General features: G+C 40.9%; 1 protein-coding gene across 1 annotated transcript in view; it reads left to right on the top strand.

The window, feature by feature from the left end:
* The window catches only part of LOC137182753 (neural-cadherin-like), a 99,517-nt gene that overhangs the window by 38,960 nt on the left and 39,209 nt on the right, over positions 1 to 21,348 (top strand). The window contains exons 8-20 of the mRNA XM_067589197.1: positions 1,824 to 1,966; positions 3,490 to 3,662; positions 5,543 to 5,711; positions 6,459 to 6,629; positions 7,719 to 7,891; positions 11,358 to 11,525; positions 13,580 to 13,829; positions 14,327 to 14,454; positions 14,875 to 15,061; positions 16,439 to 16,582; positions 17,963 to 18,246; positions 18,799 to 20,407; positions 21,134 to 21,227. Of these exons, the coding sequence (XP_067445298.1) occupies positions 1,824 to 1,966; positions 3,490 to 3,662; positions 5,543 to 5,711; positions 6,459 to 6,629; positions 7,719 to 7,891; positions 11,358 to 11,525; positions 13,580 to 13,829; positions 14,327 to 14,454; positions 14,875 to 15,061; positions 16,439 to 16,582; positions 17,963 to 18,246; positions 18,799 to 20,407; positions 21,134 to 21,227 (3,693 nt within the window). The remainder of the gene's footprint in view (positions 1 to 1,823; positions 1,967 to 3,489; positions 3,663 to 5,542; positions 5,712 to 6,458; positions 6,630 to 7,718; positions 7,892 to 11,357; positions 11,526 to 13,579; positions 13,830 to 14,326; positions 14,455 to 14,874; positions 15,062 to 16,438; positions 16,583 to 17,962; positions 18,247 to 18,798; positions 20,408 to 21,133; positions 21,228 to 21,348) is intronic.

Below are 21,348 nucleotides of genomic sequence, written 5' to 3'. Positions count from 1 at the left end.
CGTTCTCAAGGGTTTATTTTTGGCCTTTTCTAAAGGTATGCAGTACAGATGCAATCCAGTGTGTCTTAGACTGCCTTGTTGGCAAAGCTGTGTGAGGGGGTGGGCAGCAACTGTCACAGTGGCTGCGCTGCATTTATCCCCCCAAACGAGTAAGCCGCTTGTCCTGTCAGTCATGTTTCAATGACCTTCACACAAGACTGTTGCGGACCTCTGTTACGCGCTTTTGTTGCATTGTCAGGTGTCAGTCTCTGTGGTTGGCTAGACACAGAAGCAAACAAACAGGTGGGCAGAGAGGTGGAGATGTAGGCAGGCAAACATAAAACTGAGGAGAAAAACACACTGAAACATGGTTGCGGGGCAAGCAAGTAGAGAATACCAAAACATACACGGCGAGTAGACAGGAGACAGCCAGTCAGATATGCAGATAAACAGAAGAGCCTGTCGGCAGTCAGAAAAATACTGATGCCAGACCAGCAGACAGATAGTTAGAAATGCAGGCATTTTGCCAGGTAGGGTGTGTTGGGTTCTTCATCATACTGTGGCTTACTGGGTTGTAGATAAGTGCTGTGAGCAAAAAGAGGACAGAGTGTCCAAAAAAAAGCACAAAGACATGTAGAGGTTGACAACTGCGTGCTGTGACATTTATAAAAATAAATCTTCAACTGAGACCAATTAAGATACTTCTACATATGATTGATCAGGCTAACTTTTCCTGGCATATCCTCTCAATTCACACCTGAAAGAGCTGTAGAGAGGCTAAAAGTAATTGAAGTAAGGGATGGACAGGCAGAAAGAAATGCATATAGTCAGACATGCAGGCCGGCAGATAGACAGGCATACTGAATACAACTTCACAGTTCAGTGAGATGTAGGGGGATGCTTCAGGAAGAAAAGCAGAGGGAGTGTATATGTCTCATCCCACAGAGCTGCGGAGAGGTGGCCTCTGAGCCGGGTGACAGATTACAGGTCACTCATGTTGCCACGGAGACTGCCACGGCTGGCGGAGATGAATCACCCATCAGCGTTCTTCTGTAAACCATCAATCACCTCTGACTTCTCACCACAGACACCAAGGCCCCACCCCCCCCACCCCCCCCGAACCCCACAGCTACACATACTTACACACACATATTAGAAGAGGATACAGCACAAAATCTCACAGGGGATGATTTCTGCTGACAAATCAAGTCAAACTCCGTGAGAACACCGCCCTCTCTTATATCCTGCTCCTCGCTGTCTATCAGCCTCCCTCTCTCCTCCCGCTCCCCTCATCTCCCTCACTCCCACATATCACTTTACCTGTCATGTCAGTGCCAGCCTTCTTTTTTGTCAACTGCCTCACTCTCCATCTTGCCTTTGCTCTGTTTTCCATTTCTCTTCATCTCCGTGTCCTCCAAGTCACACAGTTCATCTCCACCCCATTGTGCTTTGTAGCACAGTGGTATATCAGTCTCTTGTGTCTCGCTGGGCATCTCGCTGCCCAGCACCACAGAGCAAGCAAATCACTGTTGACATTTTAAAAAGCACTGGATCAAATGGCCCCTAGTGGGCTGGGTATGTGGAAGCACCATTTGTTCAATGACTTCAACATCCTAGCCGACATTATCATTTGTCTTTGGTCTGGCCAGCTAAGAGGACAGGTTAAATCATAGTGACAAGGAAAAGCCACAACCGTAAGTCTAATCAGCCTGCTGATGCTTTGGACTGTGTAAATGATTCGTATCTCCTGTCTATGTGTGTTTCCATCATTGACTTGGAATTTTTGTGTCTGTGTGTTTGTCTATTCTTACTTTCTTTGCGCTTGTTCAACTTTTTCTTCGCAGATATCGAACGTTTGTTTCTGAGGATGCAGGCCCAAACACCCTTGTCGCCACAGTCCTGGCCAAAGACCCAGATGGTGATGGTATAATCTACTCCATAACAGCAGGCAATGAGGAGGGAAACTTCGTCATTGACAGCCAGAAAGGTGATACTTCTTAATTTTCCGGCCAGGCTTCACATTTGCAGCTCTCACTCTAATTGACAGGCTTTCCGTCAAATCACACATTCAATTTTCTCTAATACATTCCCACTACAGTAGTGTGCAATGAACGCCCTCTACTTTCAAAGTCAATGTGAAAAGATATTGAAAGTTGATATTAGAAGCTGTAATTTCAATACGAGTGCCGGTCTTTCTATTATTGGGGTCATAAATACAGACAATGACATTATTTAGGAAATTTCCACAGTGGGTCTTTCTTTTTGCAGGCACTGAGAGGAATGTTTCCTGTGTTTCGAAGCTTTCTAGCATTGGTGACAGCACAGTTTATCTTTTTTATTTACCCTTTGATCCGAAACCAGTGGCAATCGCTGTGACATTTGTCACCCAACCCTTTCAATTCAATTTCACAACAACTGCTCTATCATACCTCACAATCTTCAGGCTACGCTCCGCCAGCTCCTCTTTCTTTTGTGTCATCTTTTTATATTCCTTTCCACCCTTTCTGTGTATCCTCAGAGCAAGAAAATGCTAAGGCTGATATCCTTTGGGTGCAGAAAAACCACTATACGGCTTTCCACTTACTGTACTGTATATATGAAGAGTGCTGGCTCATTGAGTAGCTGCTAGAGCTCATGTCCCATTTGTAAACAAGGGTGACATTTAAGCTGGGAGAATTACTGTGTACATCCCACAGTTCACTTATTTTAATGTTGTGCTGCAGTGCTGTCAACGTCACGCATTGTCATTAGGAGCCAGGACCCCACTCTCTTCTGTGGGCAGCCGGAACACGAGTAAATTGGGAGAGGAAAGTCAGGCACTCGCATCTGTGTGTATCAGCATGCTGTGTTGTCTTTAATCAAGAACATTGAAAGAGATGAATAGAAACACAACAAGAGAATAAAAAAACCTCCCTGTGCTCTCACTTAAATGAGTCTCCCCCACATCACAGGCTGCCTGCTTGTCCTGCAACCTCTGATGTTTTTGTATTACTGTTAACGAGAAAGATGTTGACTCAGATGCTGCATCCTTTTATCCCACCTTTTATCTTGACTGTTACATGAAAGCAGACAAAGGAGGAGAGAGGAATAGCTAATAGGCATCTGCTGAGCCTGGTTAACTTCTAACCCGAGTCACTTACTACTTTATGTTTTTGCTCAAATGGTTGAGCTGGATGGGCATCTTTAGAGGAGAGCGTGCAATTATTAGATTAGAAATGTGACAAAGTCACCACTGTGAAATTGGTTTTTGGATTTAGTCTGCATATCAGATTTTTACCTTTTTGTGGACTTCAGAGGTGAATTTCCGCCACTCTCTATCTCACTCTCAAATTCTAGAACAACAACGTTAAATATGCATTTTCTGGTGTGTTTTATTAATAGCGCATCCTTCATGGAAGGCCACAGTGGCAATGACATTCTGCTTAATGACTAATGTAATGGTTGTGCTTGCTGTGTTAGGTGGAACCATGTTTTATTATGTGTAGTTTAATGGGTGTGTGGTCTTTGTAGGGTTGATTCGTCTCCGCTCCACTCCCCTGCCCAAGCTTCAAGGCCTGGAGTACGTCCTGAATGTAACAGCCACAGATGACAATGCATCAGGCGGACCACACCCTCTCTCCTCCGCTGCCCGCGTCATAGTTGGGGTTGATGACGTCAACAACAACAAACCTGTATTTGAGGAGGTGAGGATCTTTTTTTAAAGAAAAACTCTGCAATATTTCAACTTTTTTTATTAATTGTGTCCATTCCGACTATGGGGCATGCTAACTTTGCAGTAGCCAAATCTGCTTCAGAAATTCAGGAAATGTGACTCCAGAAAAACTGTTAATATCAGGGCATGCAGTGTGAGCCTTAACTTGAAAAGTGAAAATTGACATAAATCATTTCAAACATTTTGTTTCTGAGTAAAAACTACTTCTATACACACACATTAAATTGATAGCGACCAACAGCCCTGACATGTGTTTTCAGGCAGAAAGCAAAGTGAATCTTCTAAGAACTCACAAGTTGAAAAATTTGTTTGCACCACCCTGAACAAATTTGCATCTAATCGCTCCCATTCACACCTTTCCTTCAACTTTGTATGCAAACATGCCGCCTCTAAAATTCAGGTCTCTGTTTGGTTAGCTGGCAAGTTTCCCTGTAAGAAGATCCCTTCGTGGTTAGCTAAAACAGCTAATCCCAAGGACTACTTCCTGTGTTTACTTTCATTTAGAGTCAGAGATACAGTATGTGTTTGAAATCATTCATGTAGAATTTCAATTTGGAAAGCTTTGCCTGGTTGCCCCAATATATGTTGTTTTGCTGGAGTCACATCTCTCAAAACTCCACAGCGGCTGCTGTGAGTGCAAAGTAAGCATGGCCCATTAGTCAGAATGGCCACAATTATGAGAATAAGGTTAAAGACAGGCCAGGATTTCTCTGTAATGAATTTCCAGTCAGTTTAAAAGCATTGCTTTATTTGCTGTTGTCGCTGTCAACCTGAACACACCCTCTGAATAGGTGACAGTCATTTGTTTTGGTTTCACAATACTATTACAGTTTGCTCTCATCTGCCTGTCAGCCTCATCCTCTGAGTGCACTTCAGTTATTTCTCTGTCTATCACTCCTTCCTCCCTCTCCTCATCCAACTCTCCTATTTTTTGCCCTGGTTTTCTCATTTCCCTGGCCTCCGTCTCTCTCTGCTCTGTTTTCCCATGAGTTCTGATTAGCCTGCACACCCACTCTATCTTTAGGCGCTCCGTTGGGATTTCAATTAATTTATGAAAAAAAAAGTGCAATATCATCACAAAATACTGTACCTGTTTAATTAACTTCCTCCTTAATTAGGAATGACTTGAACTTCAGCATAAGACGTACTCACACAGAGCCGGAGCTCCTGAGGTCTTCTGGGTGGGCTAGAAGTCTCGGCAACTTGATGTGTCTGAATATCAAGTGACGCCTCAGAACCATCTGCGCTAGCATGACCTTATGCTTGATATTATGTGATTTTCAAGAACAACTAACTACAGGCCCCAGTGTCTGTACCGTCATGTCCCATGAACCCTTGCATTATTCTTTCTCTCACATCCTTTGATCCATTGCTCCCTCCCTCTGTTTCACTCTCATATGTGTCTGCTCCTCCTTGCCTAGTGTTTTTCTTTTTTTTTCATGGTCATTCCGTTGAAAAAATAGCTAGCATTTATATCTGATTACACAAAAGAATGACTCCTGAGAGCAGCTCTTTATCTGGGGCATATGTTCATTAGAGAAAATGGATTGGATTCTTGGCTAAGACAAAGCTGTTCATTGCTGGGTCTTCAAAAGAAATCAGCTCAAGTGTTTTCATTTCCATAGATGCAGGCTATTGTAGCTATAACTTCTATATCATGTTTCATGTACAGTACCTCCCTGTGTGTGTTCAGTGACCTTCTATGTAATGAGTTCGTCTTCTTTGATCCTTGTATTCTCATTAATGTACCATATTCTGACAAATTATTTCCATATATGAGAATTGTTTCTTGTATTTGTGTGTCTCTTTGTCTCACTACTCCTCCGCTCTCCCTCTTTTTCTCCTTCTCAGTGCCAGCAATATCGTGAGAAGGCTTCAGTGCTGGAGAACCAGCCAACGGGGACTTTTGTGTTGCAAGTGCATGCTGTGGATGCAGATGAGGGAGCAAATGGAAAAGTCAAATATGGCTTAATGCACAGAGACAGCGCGATGCCTGCCTTCAGAATTCATCCAGACACAGGTAGAGCGGTCACAGATTGGTCTAAAATAGGTCTCAATTAGACATAGAGCGCAGAGTTTATCGTAGACAGACAGGGCTGCATTTTAATGTTAATTGACGTCTCTAAGGGTCATTGCAGTTGAACTGAGAGGAGAGGAAGCATACAGACTGACATGAAATTTTCCCATCATTTAAATTGCTGTTCACAAGAATTTGAGTGAAGTACCAAAACCTGTCTATTGACTGTCATTTCTTTTAATCTGGTCAAGCTCGGTCTGACTTGGTGCAGTATATAAAAATGACTGTACATACATGTATTGAGGGAAAGGCAAATAGAGAGGCTGCTCTGAAGTCCTAACACGTGGAGTCAACATGTTATGCTGTCAGTCATTTTCTTTCAGGCTTGTGTTCTGTCTTCTTCATCTCCAGATTTAATAACAAAGTCATTCCACTTGAAAGGAATGCTTGACTTACTCAGAATAAATTTATAATTGTTTACTTGTTTTCTTGATTTATGGGTGGATGGCTAGATGATTAGATAGATAGATAGATAGATAGATAGATAGATAGATAGATAGATAGATAGATAGATAGATAGATAGATAGATAGACAGACAGACAGACGGATGGTTAGGTGGATGGATGGATGATGAATGAGTGCATGCATGGATGGGTAGATGGGTGAATTGTTGAATGGATGAATGGATATATATGTATTCATGTGTGGTGGAGTCGGGTAACGGGCTGATTATTGTTCTGTATTTACAGGAGCGATTGTGACAGCCAGGCGGTTCGACAGGGAGCGGCAGAGAGAGTATTCAATTACAGTTACGGCCACTGATTGGGCGGAGGAGCCACTCATCGGCATCTGCCAGCTCACTGTCCAAATACTGGACCAGAATGATAATAGCCCCAAGTTTGAGAATTTGCGCTATGAGTGTAAGTGTTGGATAATACATGCTGTATGTAGGACTATAACAAGAACATAAAAAATGCTGAAGTAGATGGAGTGGTAGGGCTTATATGCTCATTTATTTCTTTAATTTAGTAAGTTAATTTAATTGAGCTTGTTTTAGAGTGGTGGTTCTTGACATTTTTAGCTTGTGACCCTTTAAAACAAAGGAACAATTGTCACTGGTCATATGTCTACCAGAGAGATTTTCTTCCTTTTTAATATGAATAATTTTTAGAGGCTTGAAAACATACAATTATTAAGGAATTCACAGGGGGGAAAAAAGCAAACAGTGGAGCAAAGTCTAAAAAGAACTTAATTTTGTATAGCAGAAATATTTCTTTTCACTTTGCCTTCCTGTTAATTTAGAAGCCCATTACTGCCACTTGAAAAAAAACAACAATTAACTGCTGTTGTTATCAAATAAGTAAAATATAAATGTTTTTCTTTTTCTTTTTCTTTTGTCTTACAATTATAACTTATTAAGTCAGAATTATGTAATACCATATCAGAATTATTGGGTAACAAGTCCTAATTAAGATATATTCCCTTGTACTTCTCCCACATTACTATCCCATATTTGAGACTTACTGTATTTCATAATATCTCATTATTATAACATATCTCAAGATTATTAGAGATTGTCTTAAAATGAAAAAAAAACAACATTTGGATTTTCATGGCTCACTGAGTAGACATGAGCTTCCATTCTATCCACGTCGTGACCTCTCAGAATTATCTTTTGACCCGACCTCCAGGCTGGGTACTGCTGTTTCAAGAGTGTGAATGCTGTAAATATGCCTCTAGCATGGATTTTATTTTGAGAAAATATGAGAAATCATAGATCCTCCTGCTAAATAAAATGCATCTCTGTGTGAAAAATGGAAAATGGTCATGAAAATAATACCTAGTATCCCTAGTGGTAATAACCCAAATTATTTTTGCATAATAACATCCATCCAACGTCCATAACATCCCTCATGCTTGACCTTTAACATTCAGTGCCTGAAGCTTCATATATTTCCACTCTTTGACCAGCAAACGGAGTGCACATATATTATTTGTATCCCCTGTAGACTTTCTAAGAGAAGACACTTTGGTCGGCACCAGTTTCCTGCGCGTGGCAGCTCACGATGACGACTTTGGCACTAATGCAGCTATCACTTACTCCATGTCCCTGGAACAGCCTGAGTATCTGAGGGTGAACCCTATCACTGGATGGGTCTACGTTAACCAGCCCATATCACAGGTCAGTCAGCAGTTATTAGCAGGCTCTCTGTCAGCAACCAGCACGCACACACACACACACACACACACACACACACACACAGAGTCTGTATCACATGGCGGCCTTTGAATCTGTGTCAACAAAGTTAATGAATGAGCCACCTCAAAGTGCCTGTGCCTGCTACTTGGGTATGTGTGCTGCCAGAGGTGCTGCATGTGGACAGACCACAGAGAAAGAAGACAGAGGGAGACTAATTCAGGCTCAACGAAGTATTAAAAATAGATCTTAACAGCGTGGGATTACTGTGGTTATATTTGATGACTACAGTTCTGTTTATTGCACTAAAGACTGTCATTTAAATATGCAGAAATATCCCCTAACCTACAGCGAGAGGCTCTCATGAAAGACCTGCTTTTTTTTAATGTGTGGCATGGGTTTTTAAGAAGCTAATTATCAAAAACCAAAAGTCTCTGTGTCCTTTTTAAATGCACTGCCTTTGATATATTGGATTCAGGACTTTTTTTAATTTTAATTTATAATCTGGGAGTTTGATAAGGAGACTGAAGGCATGGGGCAGCTTAAGACGAGTTGTGTATTTTGAGGCTATTAACTGTAACAATTTGGAAGCTGGAAAATTATGCATGTGATTTGACTTGCAAAGCACGGTAGCCTCAATGCTAACAGCCTCTCAAAAACTAAAATGTTAAACCATGTGCTTGGGAAAAGTGCAGGAAAGTTAAAATAAATTAAACATTTCTTTTTGAAAGGTGAATTATTTTAGTTGCATAAAAGTTCAACATGACAACTAGCTCTAAAGATTAGCATGCTGTCTGTCACTGGTTGATGTTTGTCAACTAAGTGATTTACTGTGTCAGTGATGTAACACTTTTTTTTTCTTGGTTTTTTTTTACATTTTTCATAGGTGTTTTGTAGACTTTCGTGTTGCCTGCAGCTCTCTACTTCCTGTTTCCCTCTGTCACTTATTCATATATAAGAGTTGTTCTTTGGCTAGAAACTTGCTACAGCACTATCGAGCTGTGTTTTATTTAACATACTTTTTAGTGCACTGGTGTTAGAAGTCTCTGGCAATTTTCCCACTGACGTCATGTAACATTGAAAGTATTAAGCCTAAAACCTCGCTGAACAAAGCTGTTGCATATTTCAGAATGGTTTCAGAAGCAATTTGAATTATCCTACAAGCTTTGTGCTGTAACTAAGATTATAAGCACACTTCATTAAATGTTAAACATGTCAGGCCTGGTCTGAGACATTGTTCTATTTTGATTTTCTCATCATGGTTTCTGATTGCAAGTATTAAAGCAACTTCATAGTTCCCGTTTTACTTGCAGCATTTCATTAGAAAATGAAGGAAATAAACCAGTGAACAACAGTGCTTGTTCTTATGCCCTAAGTCAGTAAGCCAGAGCCAAATCCATGCAGTGTCAACACACGGTAGAGTAGAGATCACAGATCTCACAGAGAATTAAGTGAAGAAAGAAAAGGTTGCTGTGACCATATCCAGAATATTTTACGGATATTTTCTGGTTCAGATCTGACACTATTATTGCAAATTTAATTTCAAACCTCGGTTGTTAGCACCGAGTCAGAAGTAAGTCATTCATTCATTGTGAAAGCAGCAGCTGCTGGGTCCAAACTGGACATCGTTGATTACAATCTTTGTTCTCTGGTTTCAAGCTTTGGAAAAGGGTTGTACTTGTTCACAAATACTAATTGGATCGTCCCAGGAATAGAAAATGTAATTTTGAAGTTAAGTGAGATTTCTTTTTATCTGGCTACTGCAGCACAATAATAGAGTCACTAGGCCATGATTTGCATTGATACAAAAATGCTGCTGATGGGTGAACATGTTACATCTGAACAACTGAATTCTCTTTTGAGCGATTTTTCATTAACAAAGTGGTGTTACTATGAATTTCATTATCTGTTTTACTGTGAGTGGAAATAATAATAAAATAAAATGACCTCATGTGGGCAAAAAAGGGCCCTTCAGTGGGTTTTAGAGGATTTTATTCCTCACTGGTGTTAGTGCAATGTTGATACACATCATCTAATTTAGATAAAAAGAATCAAACACACTAATGACCTCTTACGGAAATTTCCAGCTTTCCCTGCAGTGTCCACTTTGATGAAATACAGTTCCTCAGTCAAATTTACTCTTTTATTTCCTAGCGGTTCAATTATAGCACAATAACAAAAGTAGAGGAGCTTTTGTGCAGCCTGAATTATACTTTAATACATTTTCGGAAAAGCTCATACTGCTCCTTCTGTTGTTCTTAGACTAATTAAATGATTTCCTCAGTGGAGTTCATAAAGGTTTAAGGTTCAGACAGAAACATGAAGACATTACTACCAGTCATCTGATCATGAGCTGATCACTCTGAGCATCAAAAATACACCTGTTCTAATAATACAGAAGTCTATTTAAAACCTGGCTCCACATATCTACAGTCGTTGCTGCTGCTTTCTGCCTTTTATTGGCCGGTTTCCAACGGCCCACTGCCACAGTGCAGCTGAAAACAGCTCAAATTATACTCAAATTATGCCAAGATGATTTATGGGCTATTAGTTTATTTTGTTACTATTTCTATGGTACATCAGGCATTCTACTATACAGTTTCTTTTACACTTCATATATGAGACTCCTTGTATGAGATGACTTTGTGTTTTGGCAGGGAAGCTAATTTACTTTTTTGTAGTGTAATTAGTGTTCGGTACATTTGACATTTTTTATACCTGTGCCAATTTGAGTTTTGGTCCCAATACCAAACCAGTACTTATTTCAATACGTTAGTTTGAGGAATTAAAACATGTTTTTCTACAAAACCCTTTTTTTTTCAGCAAAATATTCCAAACTTCTCAGCGCGTCACTGTTCAATGTTTTCTTAACTCACAAAACTGTACAAGTATTCTTAAACAAAAACTCAATTAAAAAAATAAATAACAAAAATCATTATTTAGGCCATGACATATCTGATCAAAGAGTAAGTAATCAAAGCTTGATACCTCACGGCTTTTACACACAGATCGGTCAGTACTCAAAAAGTATTGATGTTCGCTACACTACCCTAATTATGATACCATTAGGGCTGCAATAGTGATTATTTTCATTATTTTCTCGAGTAGTTAAACATTGTAAAATACTGAAAAATGGCCAGCACAAATTCTTTATTTCCAAGCTGAAGTCTTTATATGTCTTTACTGTCTGACCAGGTGTTCAAAATGAAAAAACATTCTATTTCATATAATTTATGTAAGACAAACAAAACTAGCAACCCATTTTAGAAGCAGGAACCATCAGACGTTTGGCCTTTTTGCTTGAAAAAATCATTTTAAATGATTATTCGATCATCAAAATAGGTACTGATTGATTTTCTGTCAACCAACTAACTGATTAATCAACTAATCGTTTCAACTCTAAATACCATGATGATAATTTTACTCACCAAACTGTTACTGTTGACCACAGAGGACCTATATTACGAGGGACATCATAGCGACTGATAGAGGAAACCGGAGCACTTCTGTGGAGCTGGCAGTCACCATCACCAACGTGAAGAACCAGCCTCCCGAGTGGGAAGAGGAGAGCTACAGTGTGGTCATCCCTGAGAACACTGCCAGGGACACACCAATAGTGGTACTGTGTGTGTGTGTGTGTGTGTGTAACTTTGATTGCAGGCATATTATTTATATTAGGACATGTTGTTAAGCTGGTTTCTCTAACTCTTTTCCATTTTGGATTGCTGTAATTGAATCGGCTGAATGTTTGCTTACTCCCCTGGATTAGTGTACAGTCTGAACGTTATTGAAACACGGTGTTCTCTTTGTGCTCAAAATACACCTTTGAAAGCTTGTCAGTGTGATGAAAAACCTGTAAACGTGTTTTAGTTTGATGCTGTGGGTGAAAGCTGACATTGGATCGCATGTGCTAAGCAAGTTTCATGGCTCCAGGCTAATTAAATCCATTCAAAATGTCTCTGATGTGAAATGTCTTTGATGTGAAAAATACATGGCTGTCAATCTGGACAGCACAAAAATCCCTTTTTTTCTCCAAGGTCCTCAAAAAGGGGATCCACTTAGAGATAAGAGGTTATTTCAGGGTCCAGACAACAGGCTCTCATCCTAAAGAGAATCTTTGTTAAAGATATGGTTTGACATTTTATTTGCTTTCTTTCTTTCTTGCAAAAATTTAGATGAGTTTAACAAAAAAATTCTGTAGGATTATTTTTGTTGTTTTAGGTACTTACTATACTTTGGTATACTTGTATGGATATGTAGGCTATATCCATTACACAGTGTTTACATCCAGATATGAATGTGTAATGTGTATTTACATATACATTTACATAATGCTTATGTAAATGTATATTACCATGTAGATTTATACATATGGGACTAGGTACATACATTCACATGCTTGTATATGACCTTTTCCTTATAATAAACAAACAATTAGATGAGTTAGATGTCCGTAGGTTAAGTATGGAGCTGTAGCCAGGAGGCAAGACAGGAAATGGTGGGAAGCAGGAGGAAACAGCTATTCTTGCTCTGTCCAGAGTTAAAAAATATATACCTATAGCACCTCTAGAGCTGACTGATTTGGACAGATTAGTTTGGATGGAGGTAGGCTAACTGTTTATGCTAGGTTCAGATAGTCACCTCCTAGCTCTAGCTCCGTGCTTAGTTGCACAAACATGAGTGATCTTTTCGTCTAACTCTCAGCAAGAAAGCCAGTAAGAGCATTTCCCAAAATGTCAAATCATTCATTTAACACTAGAACCACAATGTGGTAAAATTTACCCATGGCAGTTTTTTTCAATAGTACATTATTATGTTTTAATGAAATACTCATGTCCCCGAGTCTTTGACTTTTCCTAAAATAATGTTGTGACTCACCTCCTATTGTTAAAAATAGTGAAGATGAATCTAGATTAAAAACACAAACCTGTAACGGCCACCAAGTAAAATTTACCCATATATGAAATGTATTAATTTCCCTACGGTTTATGTTTAAACAATCTAAGTTGCTAGGCAACGGGTTGGAGTGTGTGATCTGACAACTACATCAAGTCATTATTAAATTATAAAAATAGCAGAGGAGAATGACCTGCAAAAAAACCTTTGCCACTTCCCTGAAGTGCAGGAAAGCTGTTTGTGGAAAATGCACAGTCAAGGTGCTGAATGTCCGCTCAAAGTGTGTTTGAGGGACACATATAATCACGTAATGTGTTCAAATGTTCATTGTGTGTAAAACTTATTGTTAGTTAATTGATTATTCTTTCATTTTTGTTTCGCCGTGTTACTGTTTATTGTTGATAGGCTATTTAGTCTAATTCGCCCTTTGCCTTACTCTGTCTTCATGAATGGAACATCAAAAGAGAAATATATATTTGCATTATGATGTTATAAATTAAAATTTAATGGTTACCTCAAGTTTCTTAGTGATGTTCTCTTATTCACACATTGCTGAAATACCTAAATTAATAATTGATTATAATAATATCACACCAACCAAATATACAAATATTTCCTTCTAATACCGTTTTTCTGTGTCATTTTAGAGTAAATTTTACCCGTTGGCGGTTTTAGGTATATATAGCGACCCTTGGAGGTTCTAGTGTTAAAACTGAGAATAGTAATTTTTGACTTTTTGCCAAGAAAAATCATGGTATAACTTTTCATCCTATTCAGACAATCAAGGCGACCTCTCAGCTGGGTGACCCGAGGGTGACCTACAACCTGGAGGATGGGATGGTCCCCGAAACCAACATGCCAGTTCGTTTCTACCTCTCCCCCAACCGAGAAGATGGCTCTGCGTCCATCCTGGTGTCAGAGCCGCTGGACTACGAGACCACCCCCTTTTTCTCTCTCAGGGTGCGAGCACAGAACGTGGCTGCAGTGCCTCTTGCAGCTTTCACCACGGTTTATGTCAATATTACAGGTATGATTTAGAACAACTGTCATTGTTCTTTGATATGAAGTTGAAATTGTCAGACTTAATCAGTTTATTAGCACGTTTTATTAAAATACTGACACTGTCTGTTTAGATATAATTGTGTCTTTTACAATTTGAAGTTTTTATTATATTTATAAATAGAATATAATTAAATGTACCAAGTGATAATTAACAGCTGACTGATGAAATTACTTGTCAAAATCTCATATAATGTCAGCACCAATGGATTAAAAAGGTAATAATATATGTTATTTAACTTGGCAAGATATGCCAAGAAGAATATCCAATATAGAATATCCAAATAAGCAGCTGGGCAGTGATGCGCTCATGTTTTACTTTTCCTCAGAAAATCCAAACCTCTAAATCTTTAATGTGTGCAGTTACAGAGGCTGCAGCTTTGGGAGTTGGAGAATTTATCACTTAATTCTATGTGGAAATGAACACACTATCAATTTGCAACTAAATCTCTCTTATATCCAAAGATGTCAATGACAACGTGCCGTTTTTCACCTCCTCCATCTACGAGACCTCGGTAACAGAAGGAGCCCAGATAGGGACCTCGGTTCTCCAAGTGTCTGCTCATGACAAAGACCTGGGTCTTAACGGAGAGGTTTGTGGTGATCTCTTTTGTGTTCATTTTATGCCAGTACAAAAAAAAATGAAGAGATTGAACAGAAATCTCTACAGCTACATCTACAACTACATTTCCCTTGCTAAACCATCAGTGTTACGCTAGAAGGAGCATTCTGTAACATCATACCACAATCCCTCCAGTGCGGAAGCTTTTGTTCCAGAGTTGTCAAAGAGTTGTTGTGGTAGTGTTGGGAACTGTGCCATCGCAGTTGTGTGACTGACAATGACAGTATTGGTGGGGAAAAGTATTGAGGTTTTGCCTGCAATTAAAAGACAGTCTGGGAATATGACAGGGACCTCCTGACATTTTCAGCCCCAAAGCCTTTAATTTCTGTAATTTTTGCAGGAAATTGAGGAATACTGTAGTTTGATTTCCAAAATTCCCTGTGCTCCACAGATCACTTACTCTCTGCTGAGTGACAGCAGTGGTGACCACCATCTGTTCCGAATAGATCCAAAACTTGGAATCATTTACACAGAAGCTGTGTTTGATCGTGAGGCCCGCAGCTCCTATTTGCTGGAGGTGCAGTCAGAAGATGGCCAGGAGTCAGCTCGACCTGGCAAGAACAAACAGCCCAACTCAGGTTAGAAATTGTGACAATTTTAATAATGACATCAGAGCATGAAACTCTTCATGAGTTTATGTTTTGCTTCATTTAATTACCCCATGTTAGGCTCATTACTGTTCAGTTATCATTTCCCAATATCCCCATTCTTTTTAGTCATTCAAATTGTTATTTTTAATCATTGTTCAATTCTAAGAAATTTTAGGTATTGGACTGACCTCTGCCCTGGTGCAATGCCTCATTCATAAAAAGCAGCATTGTTCTTTCCCTATAAGCCTAAAGGGCAATACTGAAAACTTATGTATGAGTTGAGTTCTTCCTCTGTGCAGTGTTTGGCATTGCATTACATTCATTTACACCTAGGGACTGACTTTGAAAAGTGAATCTTAATTTGATTTATTCCAGTACCATGACCAGACAGTTTCACTCTCTTCCATGTGAAAATAGCTCAGAGGTTTCCTGGCAGTGTCTCTTTGTTACAAACCTTTTTTTTTCACAGTTTTTAATTTTCATGTTCAATATTTAATCAGTACAACCTGTGTTTGTTTACCATGTTCTCTTTGAGACATTTGGCAGTCCTAAAACCTCAGTCTGTATCTAGAGTGACGTAATATGACGTTTGTATTCAGAAGTGGGTCTTTGCAAATGTTTGCGAGGGAGGTATTAGGGGCAAAGGGTGATGTTTTGGAGCAGCAAAGCCCTCTCTCCAGGGTTGCCAGGGCTGCTTAGCATTTGCAATGAGCCTTAGCTGTGTCTTGTGTTATGTATCTCCCACATCCAGAAGGGCTCATCTCCTCTGCAAACATTACCTGTCTCTCTGTGTCACCCCTGGGATACACCAAGAGGAGGAGGGAAACGTAAAAACAAGCAGAGAAAATATAGCCACATTCCACCACCATCATCGGTTACTGCTGCATCTCCAAATTAACATGTCACCCATGCGTTTTGTGAGCGGATAATTTACTCTTTCTAACTAAAGAAATAAACAGTGTAATGAGGAAGGCTCCGATAAGACACAAACACTTGTCATCTTATAAATATTTAACCTTCCCAGTAGAGAGGTTCTTTATCTACTCTCTGCAAAAAAAAATGGTTTAGCCCCAATTCTGTTGTTTTTTTCTGTTGAAAACAGTTACCCCTGTTAAAACAATAAACTCATGGCAAAATGAATTATTTATGTAATTTACTGCACATCTTTGTGAATAATGTTTTGTCTGATTTCCATGTCAATGAGGCATATTGCATTGGGTTAAGTGCCTCTTTCCCACTAAACAGTGACAATGAATTGTAAAATCAATAAACAGATGGAAGGAGAATGCACACAGTATTTGTCGAAATATGCGTGTGAGTTTGTGTGCTGTCGTTTAATCTGCTGCCATTCTGTCATTCTTGCAGACACAGCATATGTGCGGGTTTTCATCAGCGATGTCAACGACAACAAACCAGTCTTTGCTCAGCGACTGTATGAAGTTGGTGTTGACGAGAATGCAGATGTGGGCCTGGCTGTTGTCACAGTTAGTGCTAACGACGAGGATGAAGGTATGCCTAATGAGACGACTGGGGAGGTCCCGCAGAGATTTTACTGATGCCACTTCTTAGAAATAAAGGTTAAAGAAGCTAGCCAACCAGAATCAATATAAAAGTTTTTGTGAGCCTCTTTGAAACTTTACAGAAGTTTCCAGATTGCATGTTGTTCATTTTCACAAGACTCTCTTTCTTGAAATACCACAAACATTTTGGCAGTCATTTTTCCAGCAGGTAGTTGTGTGCCAAATAGGCACCTTTATGCAAGATAGCCTGTGTTTGAAGCAATATGCATAAAATGACCCTATGAGCAATCTGGACTGAGCTGAAATCATGCGGTGTGCTAGATTTAGTCATTTGAGAGCTTTGTAATGCACTGTAGCACATATGTTCCAAAAAGAGTGACACGCTCCCACACAGTAGGTGGGCGGGATTTAAGCAATAAAGCAGTTGCTCATCCTCCGTACAGCAGTAGACTAAGATCCCTTTATCAGGCATGTTTAGGTCCGTTAATCAAGTATTTATGGTGAGCGGGGGTGCAGCTTAGGCCGGGCTGCAGCGCTAATGATGAATAACTGTGGAATAACACCAACCCCCAACATTAAAGTTACAATACTGTTGCACTTGTGCCTGAGAGGCTACATTCAATCTGTCTTGTTTAAAAACTCCACCCTGGGCTTGACTGCTGTAAGCCTGCTGGATCCCTGTGGGAGGCACGGAGCACTTTGTCAGCCAGGGTTGTGTTAATAGTACAGATTAGTGTATTTACATGGGATTGTAGCTACTTTAACCCAACAGGATGATTGAAAGCGAAGACTGTACATTCCAGTAGATTATCTTATCTATTCCAATGTTAAACCACTAGATAGGATGGTCTCCATGGAGACACAGAAGATAAGTTCAGATATTGACTTCATCTTTACTACATCCCCCCACCCCCTCTTGGGCCCCAAAATCATTCCTCAGAGGGTACTATCAGAGCGCATTACGCTGCTTTTCACTCTCATGCTCCCTTTTACTTTTTCAGCACTCTTTTTTTAATTAGTATACGATTAAAGCTGAGGAGACGAAGTGCAAAGTTTCCATTTAATTAAGTAATCAAAACAAGAAAGGGATACATGAAAACCTGCTAATTCTCAGGTCTCGGGGGAAATGAGGTGTAATACCCTTGTGGTTACACCCTTCTGTTGTTACCCGAGTGATTCCACTAAAAGTGAGAAAAAGACAATACACAGTACTGAAGTATTCAGCATGCAGAGAATGAAGGAATAGTGATGGCAGCAGCCTGCTGTAAATTCTGCCACCTTCTAAAAATGTTGGTGGAGACTGACCTTTAGATTTCAGTAAATTTATTATAATCCCTGGTTAATCATGCATTTGTGATTTCTGTCACAGGGGCCAATGCCAAGCTGCGCTACCAGATAACATCTGGCAACAAGGGTGGTGTTTTTGACATAGAGCCAGAGGTGGGGACAATCTTTATTGCACAGCCACTGGACTATGAGCAGCAGAAGAGGTACAAACTACTGGTCCTGGCCTCTGACGGGAAGTGGGAGGACTATGCAGCTGTGGTGGTCACTGTGGTTAATAAGAATGACGAGACACCGGTGTTCTCCATGAATGAGTACTATGGATCAGTCACAGAGGAGCTTGATGGCTCACCTGTGTTTGTACTGCAGGTGAGAGGCTAACATGATCACTGCTAGGAGGTTTTACACTTTTTCTGTAATTACTGTAATCCACAGATCTGTAATTATCTTTAGAGAGCTCTTTTTTTAAATCAACAGCCTCTCACAATTTGTTCCGAGTATATTTGTGTGTGGTATCTCAGAATTGCTTTCAATTTTAGAGTGCAACATGTTAATTCAGTGTAGTTACTGTTACTCTTTCAGTGTTTATACTCTACTGTAGCTTGAAATCTTATAGAATTCTCATCCCATTTAGTTAGAGAGACAGTATGGATGGATTTTATGCGGAGAAATTCAGCAGGAAGGCTGTCAAACCCACTCTGGGGCCAGATGCGAGAAACATGCCTGATCAGAGCTCATTCCTTTAATTTAGGTTTCTAGGAAAAAGTGCAAACACTTAAATGGGCTGTCTAAAAAATCCAAAAGCAAAGAAAATCTTCTTTGCTTTCGGGTGACGTCTGAAAAGAGATAAGAGGAACTTGTAATTTGGGTTTGGCTGAATGAATGAATATCCATTTTCTTAAGTTGTCTTTATCTCTGCAGGTGACAGCCACTGACCCAGACAAAGATGCAGACCAGGGCGCTATACGGTATTCCATTCATGGCCAAGGGGCAGAGTCACACTTCATGATCAATGACATCACAGGGGAGATGTATGCCCAGCGCACCATGGACCGAGAAGAGCGTGCCGTCTGGCGCTTTGTTGTTATGGCAACAGACGAGGAGGGCGAGGGACTTACTGGCTTCACTGATGTTATTATCAACGTGTGGGACATCAATGACAATGCACCCACCTTCTCCTGTGCGCCTGATAATTGTCACAGTAGCGTGGCGGAGAACTCCCCTCCTGGAACGTTTGTTGTGGAAATGACAGCGGTAGACCTTGACGATGCAGCAGTAGGTCAGAATGCAATCCTCACCTACCGGATTACTCAAAATGTGCACAACACAAACAATGCAGAACTTTTCACAATTGATTCCAGCACCGGAACCATTTCTGTGGCGGCAGATGGTCTGGACCGGGAGATTGCTGACATCCACCGGCTGGTAGTTGAGGCCCGGGATGGCGGTGGTATGACAGGTACAGCAACTGCCACTATAGTTGTAACAGACATCAATGACCATGTGCCAAAGTTTAGAGAGGACTGGTGTGGTGCTCGTGTACCTGAGAGCACTGATGTGGACACTTCCATTCTGGAGTTGAGCGCTGTGGACCCTGACGCTGGCACGTATGGACAACTGGCCTTCAGTGTGATGGCAGGAGACCCGGAGCAGCAATTCTACGTGGTAAGCCACAGACTGGAGCAGACGGGAACTCTAAAACTGAAGAAGAAACTGGACTTTGAGAAGCCAGGGGAGCAGCGTTTTAACCTTACTGTCAGGGTGGAAGACTCTGACTTCTCCAGCCTCATCCACTGCCTGATTCTAGTGGAGGATGAGAATGATAATGCCCCTGTGTTTGCCCCAAGCTCCCACCTTCTCTCCCCGTTGCCTGAGGACGTGACCGTAGGAGCCAGTATCATTCAGGTCGTAGCCGCTGACTCTGACTCCGGGTTGAATGGGGACATTCTGTACAGCATTCTTCCTCAGTCCGACCCATATGGACATTTTACAGTCAGCCGAGCCGGTACGGTCACAGTTGCCAAGCCGCTGGATAGGGAGACAGTGTCAGGTTATGAGTTGGTCGTCATAGCGACAGACCAGGGTACCCCAGCACGGACTGGCAGTGTCACGGTCCACTTACCGCTGCAGGACATGAATGACAACGGGCCAGAGTTGGAGACGGCCTATACTCCTGTGCTGTGGGAGAACAGTCCAGCACCTCAAGTAGTCTGGCTCAACAAGAGCTCAACTCTGCTTCATGTTGTGGACAAAGACTCCCCAGAGCATGGGCCTCCTTTCTTTCTCTCCCTGCCTTCACTCTACTCTATCGATTTCCACCTGCAGGATCATGGGAACGGGTCTGCTACACTCACTGCCCTGCGGAGATTCGACAGGGAAAGGCAAAGACAGATTTATTTACCGGTGATTATGATTGACAGCGGCGATCCTCCAATGACAGCCACAAGCACGCTCACCATCACTATTGGTGACCAGAATGATAACGCCCATCAGGAAGGAGAGAAAGATGTCTATGTGCATAGCCGAAAGGGTGAGTTGCTTGCTTCCGCTCATTTCATTCTCCTTGGCCCTTGTTTTCGCTACAGAGCATTGCACTGCAGGCAGAGCATGAGTGAAGAGAGGAAACTGAGACTACAGCTGAAGGGAAAAGTTTTTACTCCTATACCTGCTTGGCGTAGTCTGGAATTCATAATTGTGCTCTTCTTTTTACATTCCAACAGTGTTTTGTTATGGTAATATCATCATCAAATCCTTTCTCAAGCCCTCAGCACTTCCCTTGCCAACCCTTTGCTTAAAGCTCATCTGAACATCACATTATGATAAGGATCGTGAATTTTCTTTTTTTGTAAAAATTTTTTACCCTCCAGGTAAGTTAATCAGGTATGTAGGCTTGTTAGTGATTTGATCGCACACTCAGCTACATAGCAGTTTTGGTAATTGTGAAAAACAGGAGCGCCGTGACTCATCCAGGCTGCCATTGTTTACCCAGCTGCAGTACTCTGGCACTGCAGGTCGATAATAACATAATCCATACCGAGATAGCCCCGCTTCCTTAAGCTCCACGCTCTCTGAAGTGGAGCACTGAGAGCCTATTCATTCCAGCAGTGGGGCTCCACAGTTATGAGCATAATAAGTAGAACAGAACACAAGAATGCAAGATAAGGAGAAGAGAGGGACGAAAAGATAAGTGTTGGCATCAGCAGATTCTGTCCAGACGGAATGAATGTGTGTGTGTGTGTGTGTTTACCTTGAACAGGAAGGATGGCAAATGCGGCAATGGGGAAGGTATATGCCCCAGATCCTGATGACTGGGACAACAAGACCTACACTCTGGAGACAAGTGCAGCCAAGTAAGAGCTCTCTGTTAAATGCATATAATTTTTCCGAAAACATGTTGATCTCCAAATGTGCAGCATAAGTACAAGTGATAAAGCAATACAGTACCAGAAGAACTGCCAAATGTGTAGAATT

Source organism: Thunnus thynnus, chromosome 5 (genome assembly GCF_963924715.1).
Source record: "Thunnus thynnus chromosome 5, fThuThy2.1, whole genome shotgun sequence".
In the NCBI taxonomy this organism is placed as follows: domain Eukaryota; kingdom Metazoa; phylum Chordata; class Actinopteri; order Scombriformes; family Scombridae; genus Thunnus; species Thunnus thynnus.
Note: the sequence above shows the minus strand (reverse complement) of the source record. Positions and strands in the feature narration are given on the sequence as shown.